This window comes from Megalobrama amblycephala, linkage group LG10 (genome assembly GCF_018812025.1).
Source record: "Megalobrama amblycephala isolate DHTTF-2021 linkage group LG10, ASM1881202v1, whole genome shotgun sequence".
NCBI lineage: Eukaryota > Metazoa > Chordata > Actinopteri > Cypriniformes > Xenocyprididae > Megalobrama > Megalobrama amblycephala.
This window is the reverse complement of record NC_063053.1, coordinates 1,070,660-1,093,911: the sequence shown is the minus strand read 5'-3', so window position 1 is coordinate 1,093,911 and position 23,252 is coordinate 1,070,660. Positions and strand designations below refer to the sequence as shown.

Here is a 23,252-nt window from a genome sequence, read left to right as displayed (position 1 = left end):
AAAACGAGATTTTTTTTTTTTTTGTGACCCAGCTAAAAATCTGCAGATTTTTTTTTTTTTCCAGGATGGTTGCTAAGGTGTTCTGAGCAGTTTCCTGCGAGGGCGTTTTAGAGTGTTTTTAGTTGCACTGCAATACATGACAGTGTCATCTGCATAAAAGTGAAAATTTGCATCCTGAAAATCACAATTAAGACTATTTATGTAGATAAAAGCAGTAAATAAAAGGGGACCCAACACAGACCCTTGGGGAACACCTTTAACAATCTCCAATAGTCCAGATCGTTCAGCCTGTACACATTGAGTTCTTCCACTGAAATAGTTTTTAAAGCAGAAAATAACATGAGTTTGAATTTGAATTTACTTAATTTGCGGATTTGCTTTTACTCTGCCGTTCAAATGTTTGGGGTCAGTAAGTTTATATATACAGTACAGTCCAAAAGTTTGGAACCACTAAGATTTTTAATGTTTTTAAAAGAAGTTTCGTCTGCTCACCAAGGCTACATTTATTTAATTAAAAATACAGTAAAAAACAGTAATATTGTGAAATATTATTACAATTTAAAATAACTGTGTACTATTTGAATATATTTGACAAAGTAATTTATTCCTGTGATGCAAAGCTGAATTTTCAGCATCGTTACTCCAGTCTTCAGTGTCACATGATCCTTCAGAAATCATTCTAATATGCTGATTTGCTGCTCAAGAAACATTTATGATTATTTTCAATGTTGAAAACAGTTGTGTACTTTTTTTTTTCAGGATTCCTTGATGAATAGAAAGTTCAAAAGAACAGCATTTATCTGAAATACAAAGCTTCTGTAGCATTATACACTACCGTTCAAAAGTTTGGGGTCAGTAAGAATTTTTATCTTTATTTTTTTGAAAAGAAATTAAAGAAATGAATACTTTTATTCAGCAAGGATGCATTAAATCAATCAAAAGTGGCAGTAAAGACATTTATAATGTTACAAAGGATTAGATTTCAGATAAACACTGTTCTTTTGAACTTTCTATTCATCAAATAATCCTGAAAAAAATATTGTACACAAATATTTTGTACAATTGTACACATTAAATGTTTCTTGAGCAGCAGATCAGCATATTAGAATGATTTCTGAAGGATCATGTGACACTGAAGACTGGAGTAACGATGCTGAAAATTCAGCTTTGCATCACAGGAATAAATTACTTTGTGAAATATATTCAAATAGAAAACAGTTATTTTAAATTGTAATAATATTTCACAATATTACTGTTTTTACTGTATTTTTAATTAAATAAATGTAGCCTTGGTGAGCAGATGAAACTTCTTTTAAAAACATTAAAAATCTTAGTGGTTCCAAACTTTTGGACTGTACTGTGTATATGTTTCTGAATGTCTCTAATGCTCACCAAGGCTGCATTTATTGGATCAAAAAATTAGTAAAATGAAAATTGTAATATTGTGAAAAATTATTGCAATTTAAAATAACTCTTTTTCTTTTTTAACACATTTAATAATGTAATTTATTCCCTGAATTTTCAGCATCATTACTCCAGTCTTCAGTGTCACATGATCCTTCAGAAATCATTCTGATATGATGATTTGAAACATTTATGATTATTATCAATGTTGAAAACAGTTATGCACCTTTAGGATTTATGATGAATAGAAAATTCAAAAGAGCAGCATTTATTTGAAATAGATTTTTTTTTGTAACATAAATATCTTTACTGTCACTTTTCATCAGTTTAAAGCATCCTTGCTGAATAAAAGTGTTCATTTGTTTTGAGATAATAAAAAATAAAATCTTTCTGACCTAAAACTTTTGAATGGTAGTGTATCTGTTGCACAGAAGTAATGTACAAAAATAAGAAATAAGTATGTCTAATTTGCTAAGTTGATGGTTTTCATACAATGAAATCTGTTTTTGAAAGCAACATGCAACCCCTTTTACTTCAATTTGATACATTTCTAAGTGAAACAAGATATTCTGTAAAAAAGCATGTGGGATTGAAATTGAAAAGTGGGTGTTACATACCAGAAAAAGTGATTTGAGAGAGAGGGATTGAAAATATTTTTTTATAAGAGTAAGTGCACTGATGAATCCTGCACTGAAAGACCAGGAATGTGTATTAAGAAAGTACATTTTGATTTCATGTCGACTAAGTGCTTGAGCCTTGTGTGTTTCAGTAAAGGCTGGTCCAGGTAGTAAAAGTGTTTCTCTTCCCCACGCCCCACTGTTCTTCTTTCCATATGTTTTCCTCTCATAAAGGAGTGTGCCAGCTCTAATTCACCCGGTCCTGAGTCATCCCCGCACAGCAAATATACCTTACACTGTCGCCTCAGGGAGCCCGTGTGTGTGTGTGTGTGTGTGTGTGTGTGTACATGCATCTCAAGGAATGTGTCTTTGAGTTGCTGTTACATGTACATGAGTGTGTGCAACTGTATATGTGTGTCCATGAGTCCTCAAGGAAAGGCAGTTCTGGACTTTTTACGAACTGTTAACTGCTAGAGAGGGAGAATGTGTCTTCCGCAGGAACGGATCTGTCAGAGTTTATCTCTCCCTTTGCACACAACGGCCCGCTTGCAACATCACGTGTCTATTGCTAAAGGTCTGACTGACCTCAGTACAATCTGCTCAGTGTTTTTATTCAACCGTGATAATATGCAGTTATTTATTTAATTTAATTTAATTTAGTTTTTAATCTGACTTTTTCCGTGTTTAATGTTTTAATGCATCTATCAACACAGAAAACGTGAGAAAGGACAACACAGTAACTTTGTTTTGGTAATCCTTTCTCTGCAAGCATGTGTAAAAACGAGCCGCTCAGATTTCACTCCTCTTGTGACGTAGGAAGCGGATCTTATTGTAATTAATCTGCATGTTTACACCCACGGCGCTGCTATTTTGTTTTCACAAGGGACAACGGTGAACCAGTTCTAACGGCATGACAAAAGTTGGAGCAAAGCATGCTAACTGTTCTGTCGTTGGCTAATTCTAAACGTCTCTCCATCAGTGTTCGACTCTGGTTTGAACAATGCAAAGCCTCGTACACGCCGGGATGAATATCGCATGCACTTATCGCCAGCGTTTTTCGAGACGTTTTTCATGTTCATACCCAAGCGATTTTCACTGACGATGCACCGAGTGAACGTGCAAATTCACTCCCTGACAGTATGTGGCGCTTGTGCTGAACAGTAGTGCAAATAAACATATTTATGAGATAAAATTAAAGAAGATAAAAATACAGATATAAAATGGCATATACATGACATGAGGAGATGGTAGTGCAAATAAGTCACAATGACAGTAGTGCAAGTGAACGGTAGTGCAAATAATTATGTTTATGAAATAGACATTCTCAACTATATTTTTGTATAATAAAAATACAGAAATTAAATGGCATATAACACATCTATTGGTGCGTGATGTAGCTATGCATGCAGTTATATGCCCTCAAAGTTCAAGATACACGGCCATTTTTGCCCCGACAAGTTTTTGTCATTATATCATATGATGTAGTTATTACAGTATCACACGAGCAAGAGTGCCGTTTTCTGCAAATCAGCACAAATGCAATGTTCATTTAACTTGTTGATGAATGAACAATGTGAGTTACATTTTAGACACAGTATTGTTAATATTGTTTTTTTTTTTTCTTTATTTCGCCAATGAAAATTTCAAATTATGAACAGAGCCCCATGCAACAGACAGAAATGTTTTTGTTATACTGACTGAATGCATGTTTAGAACGAATCAGTTTAATGATTAAAATTAAGACGGTCACTTGCTTCATTCCTGAATGAATCAGTCATTTTAACAAATCGGTTGAATGAATGACTCACTCACTCACTCATTAAAACAGTGACTTGCTGCCGCCTACTGGCAGTTTAGTTTCATATTTAAAGTACATTTTAATTAAAAAGTTAAAATGAGAAAAAATTCCATATTTAAATATTGAATTAAATTTATGTAGACAAATTGTAAATGCTGTGTAATATATATTAAAGGTGCCGTAGAACGTCTTTTTAAAAGATGTAATATAAGTCTAAGGTGTCCCCTGAATGTGTCTGTGAAGTTTCAGCTCAAAATACCCCATAGATTTTTTTAAATTAATTTTGTTAACTGCCTATTTTGGGGCATCATTAAATATGAGCCGATTCAGGCTGCGGCCCCTTTAAATCTCGCGCTCTCCGCCCACGGAGCTTAAAAAGTGCCTAAACAAAGTTCACACAGCTAATATAACCCTCAGAATGGATCTTTACAAAGTGTTCGTCATGCATGCGTCGGATTATGTGAGTATTGTATACTGTTATATTGTTTACATTTGATTCTGAATGAATTTGAGGCTGTGCTCCGCGGCTAACGGCTAATGCTACACTGTTGGAGAGATTTATAAAGAATGAAGTTGTGTTTATGAATTATACAGACTGCAAGTGTTTAAAAATGAAAATAGCGACGGCTCTCTTGTCTCCTTGAATACAGTAAGAAACGATGGTAACTTTAACCACATTTAACAGTACATTAGCAACATGCTAACGAAACATTTAGAAAGACAGTTTACAAATATCACTAAAAATATCATGATATCATGGATCATGTCAGTTATTATTGCTCCATCTGCCATTTTTCGCTGTTGTTCTTGCTTGCTTACCTAGTCTGATGATTCAGCTGTGCACAGATCCAGACGTTAATACTGGCTGCCCTTGTCTAATGCCTTGAACATGAGCTGGCATATGCAAATATTGGGGGCGTACATATTAATGATCCCGACTGTTACGTAACAGTCGGTGTTATGTTGAGATTCGCCTGTTCTTCGGAGGTCTTTTAAACAAATGAGATTTACATAAGAAGGAGGAAGCAATGGAGTTTGAAACTCAATGTATGTCTTTTCCATGTACTGAACTCTTGTTATTCAACTATGCCAAGATAAATTAAATTTTTAATTCTAGGGCACCTTTAATGCCACTTCTCATAATCGCGCACGGTATTCATCCCGGTGTGTACAGGCCTTTACTGACAATCCTCATTGTGGCTGCGTGAGATTCTCCAGCTTTGTTGTTGTTGAACATCCGAAGCGCGAGACGTTAAAGCTCCGCCCTCTTCTTGAAAGCGGAGCTCATTTGCATTTAAAGGGACACACACAGTCATCAAATACATGATGTCAGGATTTTTGGGTGAACTATCCCTTTAAGAAGATTTTCCTTGCATTGGTTGCCTTGTTTGCTGAAGATTATAAGTCTTTGTTTTTTTTGTAAAGCTGTTTTGGAATGAAATGTATTGTGAAAAGTGCTGTACTCGTACTTTTAAGCGAGTTGAATTGCACTTGCGTCATTAACGTGTCGTAACCGGGCGGAAAGTGATAAAGTGACAAGTGATTAAAACTATCTCTTCCATGTTGATCCTAAGCAGCTGTACTGCTTTCAAACCAATTGTGAATTGTACTAGGGAACATGAACCCCTGTCAGCCATCTTGAGGGGTTTCCTGGTGTGTGTTTGAGGAGTGTGAAGATGAATTCATATAATACTCTATTGTATTATAACCAAACTGAACCACACCGGCTCTGATCCGCTCAGAGTTCAGCTCAACAGAACGCAGGCTGTCTTTGACCTGGATCCGGCCCAGCATCTGCTCTCGCTCTCTCGCTCGTGTTTACTCTGGTTTGGAGGAAAGCCATTCAACATCTCCATCATCCCCGTGCCGTATTTACAACCCTGGCCGGAAACATTCCCTCCTCTAAGTCAACTGGAGGTATTAACAGGAAAAGAGGGGAGAATGAATGTTAAGAAAGAGCTAATTGTCTCAATGACTCGGAGGAAGTCACAGAGCAGCGCTCGGAGGTCCTGAAGGAGGTCCTGCGTCTCATGTGAAGCGTGTAAAGGCCAGATTTATTTGAGGAAAGTGTAAATAGTCTGTTATCAATGTGCTTTTGAAAGCTGGTCCAAATTTGCGCTTTGTATTGCGAGTGTAACTAACAAGCTGCATCCGGTTAATGCTGCGCTTCTGAAGATAAAAAACGTTTAGAAGTCGTCTTAAATTAAAGAAGGGAAGTAAACGCTGTTCTTGTTCATGGGTGAATCCTGTGAAACTTATTCAGGAAATGTCCAGGTCATAATTCACCCCAATCCAAAGGGATTTTTCTTTTTTTGTGTGTTTTTGTTTAGGTCTATCTATCTATCTGTGTTTGTCTCCATCCATCTATTGTTCCATCCTTCCATTTGTATCCATCCATCCATTCGCTTGGATCCATCCATCCTTCCGTTTGTATCGTCCATCATCCATCCATCCATCCATTTATATCCATCCTTCTGTTAGTATCCATCATTCTTCTGTTTGTATCCATCCATCCATCCATCCATCCATCCATCCATCCTTTTATCCATCCTTCTGTTTGTATCCATCATTCTTCTGTTTGTATCCATCCATCCATCCATCCATCCATCCTTTTATCCATCCTTCTGTTTGTATCCATCATTCTTCTGTTTGTATCCATCCATCCATCCATCCATCCATCCTTTTATCCATTCTTCTGTTTGTATCCATCCATCCATCATCCATCCATCCTTCCGTTTGTATCGTCCATCATCCATCCATCCATCCATCCATCCATCCATTTATATCCATCCTTCTGTTAGTATCCATCATTCTTCTGTTTGTATCCATCCATCATCCATCCATCCATTTGTATCGTCCATCATCCATCCTTCTATTGTTCGTTCCATCCATCCATCCTTTTATCCATCCTTCCGTTTGTATCGTCCATCATCCATCCATCCATCCATTCATCCATTTATATCCATCCTTCTGTTAGTATCCATCATTCTTCTGTTTGTATCCATCCATCCATCCATCCTTTTATCCATTCTTCTGTTTGTATCCATCCATCCATCCATCCATCCATCCATCCATCCTTTTATCCATCCTTCTGTTTGTATCCATCATTCTTCTGTTTGTATCCATCCATCCATCCATCCTTTTATCCATTCTTCTGTTTGTATCCATCCATCCATCATCCATCCATCCTTCCATTTGTATCGTCCATCATCCATCCTTCTATTGTTCGTTCCATCCATCCATCCTTTTATCCATCCTTCCGTTTGTATCGTCCATCATCCATCCATCCAACTCTTGTTATTCAACTATGCCAAGATAAATTCAATTTTTTCCATCCATCCATCCATTTATATCCATCCTTCCGTTTGTATCGTCCATCATCCATCCATCCATCCATCCATCCATCCATCCATCCATCCATCCATTTATATCCATCCTTCTGTTAGTATCCATCATTCTTCTGTTTGTATCCATCCATCCATCCATCCATCCTTCTGTTTGTATCCATCCATCATCCATCCATCCATCCATCCATCCATCCATCCATCCATTTGTATCGTCCATCATCCATCCTTCTATTGTTCGTTCCATCCATCCATCCTTTTATCCATGTTCGTTCCATCCATCCATCCTTTTATCCATCCTTCCGTTTGTATCGTCCATCATCCATCCATCCATCCATTTATATCCATCCTTCTGTTAGTATCCATCATTCTTCTGTTTGTATCCATCCATCCATCATCCATCCATCCTTCCGTTTGTATCGTCCATCATCCATCCATCCATTTATATCATCCTTCTGTTAGTATCCATCATTCTTCTGTTTGTATCCATCCATCCATCCATCCTTCTGTTTGTATCCATCCATCATCCATCCATCCATCCATCCATCCATCCATCCATCCATTTGTATCGTCCATCATCCATCCTTCTATTGTTCGTTCCATCCATCCATCCTTTTATCCATCCTTCCGTTTGTATCGTCCATCATCCATCCATCCATCCATCCATCCATCCATCCATTTATATCCATCCTTCTGTTTGTATCCATCATTCTTCTGTTTGTATCCATCCATCCATCCATCCATCCTTTTATCCATTCTTCTGTTTGTATCCATCTATCATCCATCCATCCTTCCGTTTGTATCGTCCATCATCCATCCATCCATCCATCCATCCATTTATATCCATCCTTCTGTTAGTATCCATCATTCTTCTGTTTGTATCCATCCATCCATCATCCATCCATCCTTCCGTTTGTATCGTCCATCATTCATCCATCCATCCATCCATCCATCCATTTATATCCATCCTTCTGTTAGTATCCATCATTCTTCTGTTTGTATCCATCCATCCATCATCCATCCATTCTTCTGTTTGTATCCATCCGTCATTCATCCATCCATCCATCCATCCATCCATCCTTCCATTTGTATCGTCCATCATCCATCCTTCTATTGTTCGTTCCATCCATCCACCCATCCACCCATCCATCCTAATATGATGATTTGCTGCTCAAGTAACATTTTTTTTATTTTTATAAATGTTGAAAAAAGTTGTGCTGCTTCATATTTTTGTTGAAATTGTGATTATTTTTTTCCCCTCCAGGATTTCTTGATGAATAGAAAGTTCAAAAGAACATCATTTACTTGCAATGGAAATCTTTTGTAACATTAACAACGTTTTTACCATCACTTTTGATCAATTTAATGCATCCTTACTTAATGAAAATATTAAATCTTCCCAAAAAAATCTTGCTTGAATGATAGTGTAAATTGTAAAGTGCTCATCATTGTCTTGTGGCTTTGAAAATACAAATTGTCACAATGCAACAAATCATAATAGTTTTAAAAATAGGCTTCCTTATATAATTGCTTTATTTTAATGAATTGTTATTTGATTTATACGCTCCTGACGGTTTTGTGAGATGCAGACAGTGCTCTTATCTCTCTCTCCCCCGGCGGGGTGAAGGGTTTGATGGCAGGCTGACGCTCGGCGGCTGGCACAGGGACAGGCAGGAAATGGCCCTGCTTTCCTTATTGCTCCAAACAGGATGTCGGCGTGTAAACTGTTGACATGGGACGCCGGGAGCACTCCGAGGGGCTGGCGTTGATCCAGAGAGATCGAGGGGTAGGGGGGTTGGAGAGAAAGAGAGGGAGTGAGCAGGTTATTGTACTGTATACACAGACACAGATTAATATACATTATCACACATAAACTGTTGTAGCAAATGGTTCTTGACCACTAGGGCAGGATGTGAACCATTTCATTTTGCAATTACAAACACTTCTTGTGTCAAATATGTGCGTCTGTTTTCATAATTGCCAGTTAATCAGTCGCCTACAGCCATGTCCAGAGACCAGAATAACAGAGACTTTGGCAAATGCATTGCAATCCCCAGACAAGCATCCTGAAATCAAATCAGCAAGTTTTGCACCAGCAAACACCACTTAAATTATCCTCGGAAATGTAATTATATCTAGAAATGCTTCAGAATATGAACATTTTTAAAAGTGATGGGGTGGTTGAGGGTTGTCAGAGATAAACTGCACAGCTGGAGTGTGTGTCCGAGTGTTCGCTTATACACCATATAGCTCTCTCTCTAATCTCGTCTCAATAGTAAACGGATGGCCGACTGCCAGGGCTGCTGCCGCACACTCTCAAACAGCAACTGATGCAATGACCCTGTTCCTGACCAGCCCTGCCTGTCGTTCTCAATCTGGGATTACCACCTCCTTCGGTTTCCTTCAGGGGAAATGAACAGCCGTCTTGACACTTTCATTTAAACGTGCGAGCGGTCTGAACAATCCTCGCAAAAGCAGCGGGAGTCAACAAACAGAGTCCGTGTTGTTTTACAGCTGCGATGATGTCATGATGTCAGAGGAGCGCAAATGACTTCCATCTAAACGGGAGGACTCGGCCCTGCCTTCGCTAACTGGACGACTCATTGGAGTGCACACATCGCTCTCGTAACTCGCTCAAAGGATCACGCACTCCTACGGTTAGCGAACGCGCCCGCAAGCCGCTTATGGAAACATGCTCTCACACCCAGCGAAATGCCTCCAAATGTGGGATGAACTCAAGTCCTGTTGTTGATTATACCTCTCCAGTAGTCTTCGCCCCTCTACCAGACATCACCAGCAACATGCCGCACAGTTTATGTGGTAGTCTTAGTTTTGTTTCATTGGGGATGTCGGCCCTCAGGTTTTTAGTCTCCTGCTGCTGGTTTTCTTCTGCTCTTTTTGGAGATGTCAGGTTTTCCACTGTGCTGAACTATTTATTTGACATATTTTAGACTCGGGGTGTGCCTCTGCCTGAGGGCATACATTCTTAAAAATTACATGCGCCACATGTAGCTAACCAAGTCAACATGACCTCACTTAATGTGCACAATTCATTCATGCTGATTTTTCTAAATGCAAAAAAAAACTTGTAAAAACACCCAGTTGACAATGGATGCAATCAGTTCTCCACCTTTAATTTGCTCTTCAGAAACATGTCGCATTATACAATTAAAATGCAGGATCATGTTCATTTTAAAGGAGTGGTTGATTATGATTTCACTTTTTTAATTTTAGTTGGTGTTCAATGTTGGTTTTGAGCATAAATAACATCTGCAAAGTTACGACGCTCAAAGTTCAATGCAAAGAGAGATATTTCAGAAACTTCTTCCTGAGTCTCTCCATCAGTGTCGACTCCGGTTTGAACAATGTAAGGCTGAACTTGTCGTCATTTTGGCTGCGTGAGATTCTCCAGCTTTGTTGCTGTTGAGCTGTTAAAGCTCCGCCCTCTTCTGGAAAGGGGGCGGGAGCAGCAGCTCATTCGCATTTAAAGGGACACACACACAAAAATAAATGATCTGTGGAGGATTTTGAGCTGAAACTTCACAGACACATTCTGGGGACACCAGAGACTTATATTACATCTTATGGCATTATAGGTCCACTTTAAAGTGGGTCATGACATGGATTTTTTTTATTATTTTAATATGTTCCTTGAGGTTCACTTATAATGTTAATGAAGTTTTTTTTATGCACAAAAAACAAAACAAAAATATAAGTGGGAAAATAATTATTTTCAACCTTCATTCTGACCTTCTGTTTAAAATGATCGATTTTTTTTAAGGGTCAACTCTTTAAGTAAACTATTTCCGCTATAAACGCTATTGCATGTGAGTAAGTGTTTTGAAAACATTATCCATATCAAACTGTCATTTACAGACAAATCATTATGAAATCATTTAGCTGATTTGTGATGTAGCTGCTGTCAGATTCAATTTTAGTGCCTTTCCACCACTAAATAAAAAAAAATAAAATAAAATGAATTGTGACTTTTTAATCTCACAATTCTGACTTTATAACCTGCAATTCTCACTTTATATCACGCAATTGCGAGATATTACACTGTGCCTCGTAGGGCTGGGTATTGACGCAATTTTCACGATTTGATTCGATTTCTGTTCACATGCTTCGATATTGATTATTTTGGATATATATCAGATGCAATACAGGCAAATTTTCTAGAGGAAAAAAAATCTCTCAACTAATGCTGTAACTACACATGGGAGTCTACATTACTATAATATTGAAGGTTACAAGTTAACTTATTTATATACAAACACTTAAATTACAAACACTTTAATTCTACAAAGTTTAGAATTACATAATCATATTTCTACTCCAATTAGTTTTTGTGAAATATAAACATTTAAATCGCGTCTCATAACTGATTTATTCAAACATGCATTAAATATTGAAGAACATTAAAGATTATAATGAATATGTAATGGTGCATAGCTATATTTATCTGAATGCTGCTCTCTAGAGTCACTTTTCTAGCTGACTAATGAGTTTATGGTCACTGAATATGTTTTTCTGAGGTAAATGTGACGTCACGTGACATTGAAGCTGTTTTATTGACGTCTTTCCGAGGTTGAAGCACTGATTGAGCGATTACACGAGACATGATACGGATTTCAGTTGTACTGTATATTTTAACATACCTTCAGATGTTCATGTTTATTTCGCTGTAACTGGTATTAAAGCGGAGGAGAGGATGATCACATGCTTCTCTTTAACTGAGGCGCTAAAGCGATCCGTCACGCCACATTAAACAGCACCAAAACGGTATTTATTCTTTCAATCTCATAATAAGATGGACGTCATTTGAAATCTGAGACTTTGCTTCATATCAAAAGTAACAAAGATTATTGCGATTTATTGGATGGGAGGCGTGTTACATGTTCTCTTCAACTGAAAACAGGATGGACTAATTGATTCTTGGGATTTAAGAATCGATATCGGTTTCTTAAAAGTAAGAATCAAATAAAATTGAGAAATCAATGTTTTTATTGGATGTTTTTATGGTACAAAGATCAAGGCAAGACCCCTTTAACAAATTAAAACTTTTCCTTTTTTTATTTTGTAGAATAAAACGCCAATAACATCTTGAGTTTTTATCAGTGATGGGTTTCTATTGGTCAGTAGTGACAAAATTGTATAGTAAATATTGGAAAATTGTCAAAGTTTTTAAAGTCGTGCCTTACTTTGTAAAGCATCTATAATAAAACAAATTCTTCATCAATAAAGCTGTCCTTGTTGTGCTAAATTTAATTTTTTTTTTGTTTAAAGAAAATACATTTATTCATCATGGATGCATTAAATTCATAAAAAGTGATTAAAGTAAAGACATTTATAATGTTACTAAAGATACAGTTTCTATTCATCAAATGAGTTAAAGACTTTTGGTTTCCACAAAAATATGAGGCAGCACAGCTGTTTTCAACATTGATAATAAATGTTTCTTGAGCAGCATATTAGAATGATTTCTGAAGACTGGAGTAATTCAGTGCAATAGTGTTTATACTGTCATTTGAGTCTTTCAATGTTGTCTTTTTAATTCTAGGTAAAGGAGCCGACCCCAACAGGCCTCAGTGTCGGAAAGCGAAGGACATTAGGAAAGAGAGACGACTTCAAAAGGAGCAACAGAAGCAGCAAGAAACCGTGTCTTCTTCTCCAAATCCAGCCCCATCAAAATCTCCATCTAATCAGCCCAAATCATTGGAGGAATTCATTACGGAGTCCTTACCCAATGACCCGCTGCACCGTTTAGAGGCAAGTCATGAACTTTGCTTGTATGTAATCCTTCTTTGAGGTCAAGTAACTAAAACTGGCCAAAGCAAGAGAAGATGCACCAATAAAAACTGACCCTGCACCAATCTCAAAAGTGCAACTATCACACGCAGCGGTTTGAGTAATTATTCCAGGCCATTCTCTTCACAAACAATCCTCTCCTGCTTTTGCTGTGATTGCTTGGGTGAAGTCAGCATGGGTAAACAGCCAGTGTTTTTGCGTTCTAAGCAAGTCTGTATGAAAGGCCATCTTATACCCCAAACGTCATTGTCCCTGGAGACGGCACTGGGACGATTCATCCCTCAATTAGCTTGTTGACTGGATTGATTTGATTGACTTCAATATGTCATTCAATTATCTTAAGTGGATAGCAGTCAATGTCACTGTCATCTGAACAAGGTTAGTGGTTCACTTTAGAAACAATGGCCTACATGATAAAATAAAGCAAGCTCTTGTATACAAAAACCCTTTTTATCATTATAAACTTTCTCATGCAAACAAACAATTCATGCATTTATTTATTAAACAATGTAATTTGCGTGTCAGACCCTTGCATCGAAATATAAACCGCCAGAGTGTAGTTTGATGCTGGTTAAGCTTCGTCCTTGAAGTCTGTTTGTTACCACTTATCTCTCTGGCACATAATGAAAACGAATGCAATTAAAGCGGTTCGTGGAGTATCACATGTTTCCTTTCCAGACTTTATCGCTTGTGAAATGGGGGTGTTGGGGCTAATTTCTGTAAATCTCAGTTGCGGGGTCGTTAAGCCCTCGGAGAGCGACCTCGGAGACACCCAGCCTAATGAGATGTTTACATACACGCGTGGAGTGTGTTTTATCACACACTCTATACAATCTAAGTGAAGAACTCATTGTTTGACAGGGAGAAGATTACTTTAAGAAGCCTTGGCACATTTCACCTCTAGCCTTCATGTGGGCTTTTGATGCTAAATTCGTTCAGGGTTCAAGGTTAAAAGAATAGTTTTCCCAAAAATGAACAATGTAGAGCTCTTTTCTTTCTTCTGTGACATGCAAAAGGGGATGCAAGCAATGTTTTTCTCCATACAATGAAAGTGCATTAATTTTTAAAGATGTAATAATTTTTTAGATGTAATATAAGTCCCAAAAATGAGTCTGTGAAGTTTCAGCTCAAAATACCCCACAGATCATTTATTATAGCTTGTCAAATTTGCCCCTATTTGGGTGTGAGCAAAAACATGCCGTTTTTGTGTGTGTCCCTTTAAATGCAAATGAGCTGCTGCTCCCCGCCCCCTTTTCCAGGAGAGGGCGGAGCTTTAACAGCTCAACAACAACAAAGCTGGAGAATCTCACGCAGCCAAAATGAGTATTGTATGTGCCGCAAGAATAAAATAATACAGCAAAGATGCATTAAATTTGACATTTAGACATTTATAATGTTACAAAAGATTTCTAATCCAAATAAAATATGAAGCAGCACAACTTTTTCTTTTCAACATTGATAATAATAAGAAGAAAAGAGCAGCAAATCAGCGTATCAGAATGATTTCTGAAGGATCATGTGACACTGAAGACTGGAGTAATGATGCTGAAAATTACAGAAATATATTGCATTTGAAAATATATTGTAAAAATGTTTTGCAATATTGCAGTTTTTACTGAGCATAAGATACTTTAAAAATCTTACTGTCCCCAAACTTAAATGGTAGTGAATATTTGATATATTTTAATAATGCATTGTCTGTTTACTTTAATTGCAAGTGCTTGACTGTAACCTTGATTTTTTTTATTTTTTTTTTTATTAGTTTAAAAAAACTGAGCGATGAGTTGAAATACGTTCTGTTGAAATCATTATTGTGCTTTCACTCAGGTTAACTTCTACTGACCCCAGAAAGTTGCTTTAAAACGTACACATGCCTGTGTCTTCTCAAGATTAATGATGATTGAATATGGTTATCAAACCCCCATCTACACCTGCAGAGGGCAGTAGAGGCACATTATAACTTTTCCCCATGTTCTTTTCAAATCCCCGTTTGTGAAGCCGTTGCTTCTGCCTTCTTTCTCCTCCCATATAAGATGAAATCTCTGAGCTGTTTTGACAGCGCTGCGCTCTCTTTGTCTTGGTTACTCCTCACACTCTTAATCAAATATCCACATCTCAAGAGAATCGCCCGGTAGATTAAAAGACTCTACTTATGTTTTTCTGAAACAAAAGTCGCAAATATCTTCATTAACTTGGCCAAGCAATAATAAGAGAGATTCATTGAGGGCCAAATAAAATAAAATTGAATCTAAATCCCCCAGTCATGCTCTTCTGGGGAATTTGTGAACCATAAGCACCTCGTCCAATGAAAATGTCTCAGTGAGAGGTCCTTTAATTAGGAACAGCTTCGCCAGTCAATTAAATGTTTTTCGGAGGATTGGATTTCGATTTTTCGCCTCAATTCTGAGGCCAGTTTGTCCTTGTGCAAACACTGATGATCCTGTTAGATGTCAAGCTCAGTTTTACTAATCAAACATAACATCTGATCCCAGACAGTTAAACGTCTTTTACACACTTATACAGCAAGTTGAACGAGCTTTAGTCTCACTTCAGACTGTTACAGAATGACTGGACTGTCATGCAGTTTAATGATTGTGACCTGCATTTTGTAAATGCATATGTTTATTTTAATTGTTCACCTTCATGTCGGTCCAATCCCGTATGAGAATCAGTTTGGATGCACGATATATCGGCCACCATATCGGTATCGGCCGATATACAGTACAGTCTAAAAGTTTGGAACCACTAAGATTTTTAATGTTTTTAAAAGAAGTTTCGTCTGCTCACCAAGGCTACATTTATTTAATTAAAAATACAGTAAAAACAGTAATATTGTGAAATATTATTACAATTTAAAATAACTGTTTTCTATTTGAATATATTTCACAAAGTAATTTATTCCTGTGATCAAAGCTGAATTTTCAGCATCATTACTCCAGTCTTCAGTGTCACATGATCCTTCAGAAATCATTCTAATATGCTGATCTGTTGCTCAAGAAACATTTAATGTGTACAATTGTACAAAATATTTGTGTACAATATTTTTTTTCAGGATTATTTGATGAATAGAAAGTTCAAAAGAACAGTGTTTATCTGAAATCTAATCTTTTGTAACATTATAAATGTCTTTACTGCCACTTTTGATTGATTTAATGCATCCTTGCTGAATAAAAGTATTCATTTCTTTAATTTCTTTTCAAAAAAATAAAAATAAAAATTCTTACTGACCCCAAACTTTTGAACGGTAGTGTATAATGCTACAGAAGCTTTGTATTTCAGATAAATGCTGTTCTTTTGAACTTTCTATTCATCAAGGAATCCTGAAAAAAAAAAGTACACAACTGTTTTCAACATTGAAAATAATCATAAATGTTTCTTGAGCAGCAGATCAGCATATTAGAATGATTTCTGAAGGATCATGTGACACTGAAGACTGGAGTAACGATGCTGAAAATTCAGCTTTGCATCACAGGAATAAATTACTTTGTCAAATATATTTAAATAGTACACAGTTATTTTAAATTGTAATAATATTTCACAATATTACTGTTTTTTACTGTATTTTTAATTAAATAAATGTAGCCTTGGTGAGCAGACGAAACTTCTTTTAAAAACATTAAAAATCTTAGTGGTTCCAAACTTTTGGACTGTACTGTATGTTCCTTTTTAATGTCATTATCGGCTCAATAAGAAAATTTGGCCGATATATTAAGGCTGATAAATAATGGATTATCTCCTTCAGATGTGCACTGTTCACCATGATGGCTTTGAATTGCTTGAAATATGATTGAAAAACATTTCAAAAATGAAAATACAGTAAGTGCAACATGTCTGTCATATAATTTACATAATATTATGATGAGAACTTTATAATTGTGTGTTTGAGACATGGCTTTTAATAGTGAGACTTTTGTTTTTGAAATCAGGCTTTCAAAAATTACATAAAAATTTTGATTTAGATTTATTAGCCAATATATCAGTTATCGGCTTTCAAATATAAAGAATTATCGGTATCGGCCAAAATTTTCATATCGGTGCATCCCTAATGTTTGGTATTCTTGACATGCCAAATTTAAATGTGCTACTTTAAATAACCCATTCTATATATATTAAATAACCCATTATATGTATAAAAATATAGCTACTTTTTTAAATAACCTAAAGTATTATTATTATTATTATAGCTTTTCATAATTTCCTGTGTTTGACTGTGGTTGCTAATGTGATATAATGAAAGCCAGTTCAACTGTGCCTAGAAATTCAGGACGTTTCCTTTGTAACCGTATACAAGGAGACACTTTGAGACTGATTCACTGCAGGTCTGCGTTTAATCATTAGTGCAGGAAGTCATGTGTTCTCGTCTTCTCTATAGTGTGCCTCACATGGAGGACCAGGAAGTGGTTCTTTATCAATGAACATGTTTCTGGACACATTAACGTTCTTCTAAAATCTCTTGAGAATAAACACTGCATTATATGCACGTGATTTCTCTAAATTATATTACTGGGTGAATCTCATGAAGCCTGTCAAGGTCATATTTTGGGTCATATATCATAGCAGGTTCATAATTTGTTAATGCAAAGGTATATTTTAGGTTGAAATATGACCTGGATATGTTTTCATGAGAGTCACCCTTTCACAGACACATAATCTGTAATGTTTTCTTGCTGAACTCATGCTGAATATCACCCAAACAATCAAAGGCTGCACTATGATGAATATGTGTCTCTGTCATGTGTTTCTTTTTCTTTACATCTTCATAAATGTTTTTATATATATTAGAAATGCACCGATATATCGGCTAATTTTCACACTTGTGATAGTTTAAAAACAGCCGATAGTGGGGTCGATATCTCCTGTCAATCAAAAGAGGGCAGGAAAATGCACTGAATTTGTGCTTTGTGTAAAGAAAATGCTAAGAAACCAATTTGATTTTCCATATTAATAGTAATTATATGAATTAATAACATTCAGAAAGTTAAGAAATATTAATTTATCTTCAGAATTTAGTTAATGTGTGTTAATATTAATTTGAGTAATGTGTTTGTTTATAACTGATAGAAGTTACTCTGAAACAAGTTAATGAAATGGAGAGAATAAAGTTTTTATTTGCATTTCTTTCAAAACATAATAATTAAAAATAAAATTATTAATTATAATGAAATTATCATTAATTTAAAAGAAGTTATAAAAGGCAGAACCCCCAAACTATCGGTATCGGTGCATCTCTTTTTATATATATATATATATATATATATATATATATATATATATATATATATATATATATATATATATATATATATATATATTCTCATTACTATAAAGCAGCTTGATAATTTACTTTATTTTCATACTAATTTTCATCAGATTTCCATGACTGTAATACATTATTTTTCAATTAATGTGAAATTATTATTTATTTTTTTAATCTTAAAATTTATAAAGCATCACTGATTTATACATTTATGGTAACACTTTATTTTAGGGTCTTTTAACTGGTTGCTTATTACCATGCATATTACTAGAATATTGGCTATTAATTAGTACTTAAGCTCATATTAATGCCTTATTCTGCATGACCTTATTAACATTCCTAATCCTACCCAATACCTGAACTTAACAACTACTTTACTAACTATTAATAAGCAGTAAATTAGGAGTTTATTGAGGGAAAAGTCATAGTTAATAGTTTATATTATGTTCCCTATTCTAAAGTGTTACCACATTTTTATACAGTGTTTTTTGTTACATCAAATTATGCTTTTTTTTGCCTTGTGATAATGAGATTTGGGTGTCAACTTTCTTAAATAATGTCATAAAAATTGTCACAATGCAAAAATATTTAAATTACAAATTAGCTTTATTTTCTTTAATGCCAAATATGATTTCATATTTCATGGTTTTGTTTTTTTCTTTTTTTGTAATTATGGGCCGAACATGTTCTTGACCTGTTTCATGAGATTCTGAGAACTGCATGTCACCTTTTTTATTCTGTTTCCATTCCAAATCATAAGATGTTCCATGCTCACCGTTCTCCTACAGTGCTGTACTATTAACTTTTTCTTGGCTTGTTTCTTGGAAAGAATCTGTCATTTTTCTGTTTAATCCTCTGATGCTCATCCTCATGTTGAAGGTGAGGCTAGTGCGCTCCAGCCCTCCCAGTCCACAGTTCAAAGCTTCGTTTGACGCCTCGTACCAAGTGTACAAACTCTACCAGATGGCCATTCACAAGGACCCGCCTGACAAACCGACCGAGAGCCAGGTCAGGGGATCCAGAGCTGAGGGGCTTTCTCTTTGAGCACATTTGACATGGCCATCTTTAAACCAAATAATATTTTGAGGATTTCTGCATATAAGAAATTCAACAAGAAAAGGGGGATGCATGTGATGCATGGGGAGGAAAGGCTCCGAGATGAGTGAAAATGCAAAAGAGCATGAGGTAGAAGTCATGTTCACTTGGAAGCAAAAAAAATCACAGTGCACTGACATTAATGAGCAGTGTTTTAAAACAGCAGTGAGGAGGAGGAAGCCGAAAGCAAGCAAGACAGGAAATGGATGTAAGCCATGGAAACAGTATGAATGCAGTCCTGAAAAGAGGGTGAAAGAGAGAAATTGCAAGGAAATGAGAAAAACGCTCTTATGTGGGCAGTGTTTCTACAGGTGCCCGTGTAAAATGAGGAGATGTTTGGGTTTTACCTCCTCTTTCCTCTTCTCAAGCCAAACCAACTGCCATTTTAGTCCAACATCTTCTTGTAGGTAGTGCACCTTAATTTAATCTTCTGTTTGTTGGCTTTTGCTTATGATATGCCTGTGTAATTTTCATACAGCCTCAGTTTTTTTGCTCTTATGACTATGTGGGATTTTAGCACTGTTTATGTAAATGGAAGGAAGATAGGAAGTAAGGATGAGCAGAATAAATGGGAATGAGATTGGGAAATCCCTCACATGAGCACCACAGCTTAATGCTCTGATTGTTCTACAAATTTCTGAGTAAATTTTTTTAAAAATGTGAGAAATTACAATCCATTTCTGTCATCGTCAGCTGAATCAACAACGCTACGGCTCATATTTGAGCATATTTAGCAGCTTGTCTGAATGTAATGTGATGAAAGAGTTGGCAGTGTGTATGTTGCTGCTTTCATGTTGTAACAAACATATTTTTCAGTTGATGCCTGACTCCTGAATGGCTCTTTTGAACTGAATCATTTGGAAACATGTTTGTGTCGCTCAAATTCAACCAGGATCTCATCTAGATTTGGGACTGGAACACGCGTTAAAAAATGCAACTAAAAAAAAAAAAAAAAATAGCTTACTTGAACAGCTTTTTGTCAGTAATTTCACTTGATTAGAGGACATATAGAAAGCTGCCCATGGCACTTTTTATTTTGAGTTGGATTGAATTGATGTTATACAGTACTTCAATCTTTGGCTTTTCTACTTCTGTGCTTATTGACATCTCCAAGTTCTTGAATTGGTTGTGAATGCTTTGTTTATGTCATGGTATTCATGCATTACTGCTTATTTGTGCCTCAGACTGCTGATTTTGTTTGGCTCAGCACACTGGAAGAGGTAGAGCCAGCTTAGATTGGGCTTTGTTTTGTTGTCATGGGACCAGTACTTATCCCACAGCCCCTTCAACATGAACTGTAATTCTTCAAGTTCATTGATAGTTTATGTAATGTGATTTTAGACTTTGAGCAGAGCTTCATGGCTTCAGTGCACCAGCCTCACCATCAGCCCCCCTTCCCTACATTTACCCTCAAACTCTTGAGTTTTAATCAATAATGCACATTCCCTTTCCTGTCTTACTCAACACAGAAACTCCAGGCGCGACACGTGTTTTTTGCCAGTTTCAGCCTGACGCAGTTATCATTTTCACATTTCACGTTGTTTAAATAGCAAATGCCCATCTGTTCACCCATGGTCTGAAAAGGAGGTGTGTTCAGATGCATTGTTGGCGTATTGCTATTTTGAGGCAACTGAAAATGACTGCGCCATTGACCAACTGAAACCTGCTTTAAAGTCAATAAGTCACAGTATTTTTGTTGTTATTTAAAGAGCGCGTTAGTAATATGCGCGCTTATTACACACACAGGGACACGCTGCAGCACACAAACATGCCAAATATTAAAACTAAAAGGATTCTTCTCTGGAGAAGCGTTCAAGTCTTTCCGCTTGCAAATTCAGCCATGTAAATAGCGAATCCGCCACACCTGGCTTTTAAAGGGAATGGGAGAAGAGACTCTGATTGGTTTATCGCACGTTACACCCAAAACACACCCAAGACTTATTAAGAGAATAGGTACAACCCTTCTAGACCATTTTTTCCGTCGTTAAACGAAAAAAACGGATTCAGACTCGCCCTAAGTGCACCTGCGCCGTATGCTTCAGAACATGTGCTTAGATCGTTAAAATAGGGCCCAAATTGTTCATCACTACAAAAAAAAAAAATTTCTTTAAATGGTCTGAAGCAATTCTGGAATGCTAAATTAAAAAACTAAAGCGTAAGACAGCTTGGGAATGCAGTTAATTTTTGGGTTCATATTTAGTGTCGTTATTTAAGAAGATGTAATATCAATTCTAAAGGTGATGATACACGGGGCAACTTTTTAGTACTTTCCATTGAGAATGAGCAACAAATTTCAATCTGGATACTTTAGATCGGTCGTGGGCAAATTTGAGATCCTCTAGTCAGATTGCTAGCAGTCGATCACCTGACCGGCTTGGAGATTTCAGAAAAAATTCAAACAAGTTTTCGACCTCTCTGCGGCAGTGGAGTGAAGAAAATGAGCGTGAACTTGTATCTTTTTATGCTTGTTAAGTTGTCAATGTGTCAACAAAAAAAAGGGAATTTACCTAATTTAATGCTTAAAATACTAGCAGGTGTCCAATTTTTAATGTATGTAGGTTGTAATTTAGCCATCGAATGTTTTCAGTTAAATACTAAAAAGACATGTTTCGTTTAATGTCTATAGTGGCGTAAGCTGTAGGGACATGAAAGCAGCTTTTGACGCGGTCGACGCGGGTTCGAATCCGCCTTTTGTCAGACTTTTCCTATCACAAATCAGATCGGAAAGGGATTTATATTTAATAAAAACATATTTGAAAAGTTGAAATAAAGTGCCTAACAAGTGTTTATAATAAAGTGTCTCATCAGGTTGCCCATTGACGGCAACATTGCTCAAAAAGTTGCCCCGTGTATCATCACCTTAAGAATGTTCATGCAGATCAGTTTTTTGGGTCTCATTGTGAACGGCACAAATCACATTGAATCTGACAAGTTTAATTCCATTCAGAACTACTTTCATAAGCAAAATAGTCTTGAACTGTTCTAAAAAGAACAGTTTCTCAGTGAAGGAATCGAAAGGTTCCATAGATGTTAAACGTTCTTCATGGAACCATAAATGCCAATAAAGAAACTTTATTTTTAAGAATAATATTAAATTATTTTATTCATTTAAATTGTGAAATTTGTGAAAAAGTCATCATCGCCTGTTCAGACTAATGCCTGATATAGGCCACATTTCAAAGTTCTTATGAACAGAAAGTGAATATGAACCCAAAAGCACTGCATATGTGATGTATGTTCTTTAAATCATTTCATTGATATATTGTTTTAACCATTCCCCTTATCAACACATTTTTATTACCCTCCTCTCTTTTCCTTTCCCTTCAATCTCCCCGTCGTCCATTGTTTATGTCCCATCTTTTATCACTAACCTTTCCCCTTCCGTCTCCCTATTTCACCCTTTCATACCTTTTCGTTGTCCCTCCTCCCTCTAATCATCCCTCCATCACTCTGAAGGTGAGGCTAGTGCCGGTCAGCTTTGAGGACCCGGACTTCCTGGCATCGTACGAGCAGTCGGCGGCGCTTTACGCCCGCTACCAGATGACCGTTCACGGCGACGCTCCGTATGAGTGCGGGGAGAGCGAGGTACAGACTTCAACATGGCTCATTCACAACTGCATGAAACACACAACCGACTAACCTAAAGCTCTGCTCGCTAAATAATATATGCACACCTTTCTCGTATGCATTAGCTTTTTGTTAGAACTACACAGAATCTGTGCCTGCAAAGCACTGACCGAACTTCTGCTAACTCAATCACCAACTGTCCATAGTTGCACTCACATTTATGCTAATAACTTTTGAACCGTAAGGGCTAGAAACCAAATAGTTTTTTCCCTTGATTCATTGGCGAGACAGTTCAATTGCACCCTATGACAGCATGTTCCATCATGAAAATGTTCCCACCATTATGAATTTTCCGAAAAAAA

The 23,252-nt window shown here is 36.5% G+C and overlaps 1 protein-coding gene across 5 annotated transcripts in view; it reads left to right on the top strand.

Annotated features, from left to right (window-relative positions):
- Window positions 1–23,252, top strand: part of LOC125276421 (arginyl-tRNA--protein transferase 1) — a 128,800-nt gene that overhangs the window by 13,945 nt on the left and 91,603 nt on the right. For 2 of the 5 annotated variants that reach the window (XM_048203867.1, XM_048203864.1), the window contains exons 6-7: window positions 12,724–12,932; window positions 22,780–22,908. In XM_048203867.1, the coding sequence (XP_048059824.1) occupies window positions 12,724–12,932; window positions 22,780–22,908 (338 nt within the window). Of the gene's footprint in view, window positions 1–12,723; window positions 12,933–19,107; window positions 19,237–22,779; window positions 22,909–23,252 lie in introns of all 5 variants that reach the window. The other 3 variants (XM_048203865.1, XM_048203863.1, XM_048203866.1) reach the window with 2 other exon arrangements.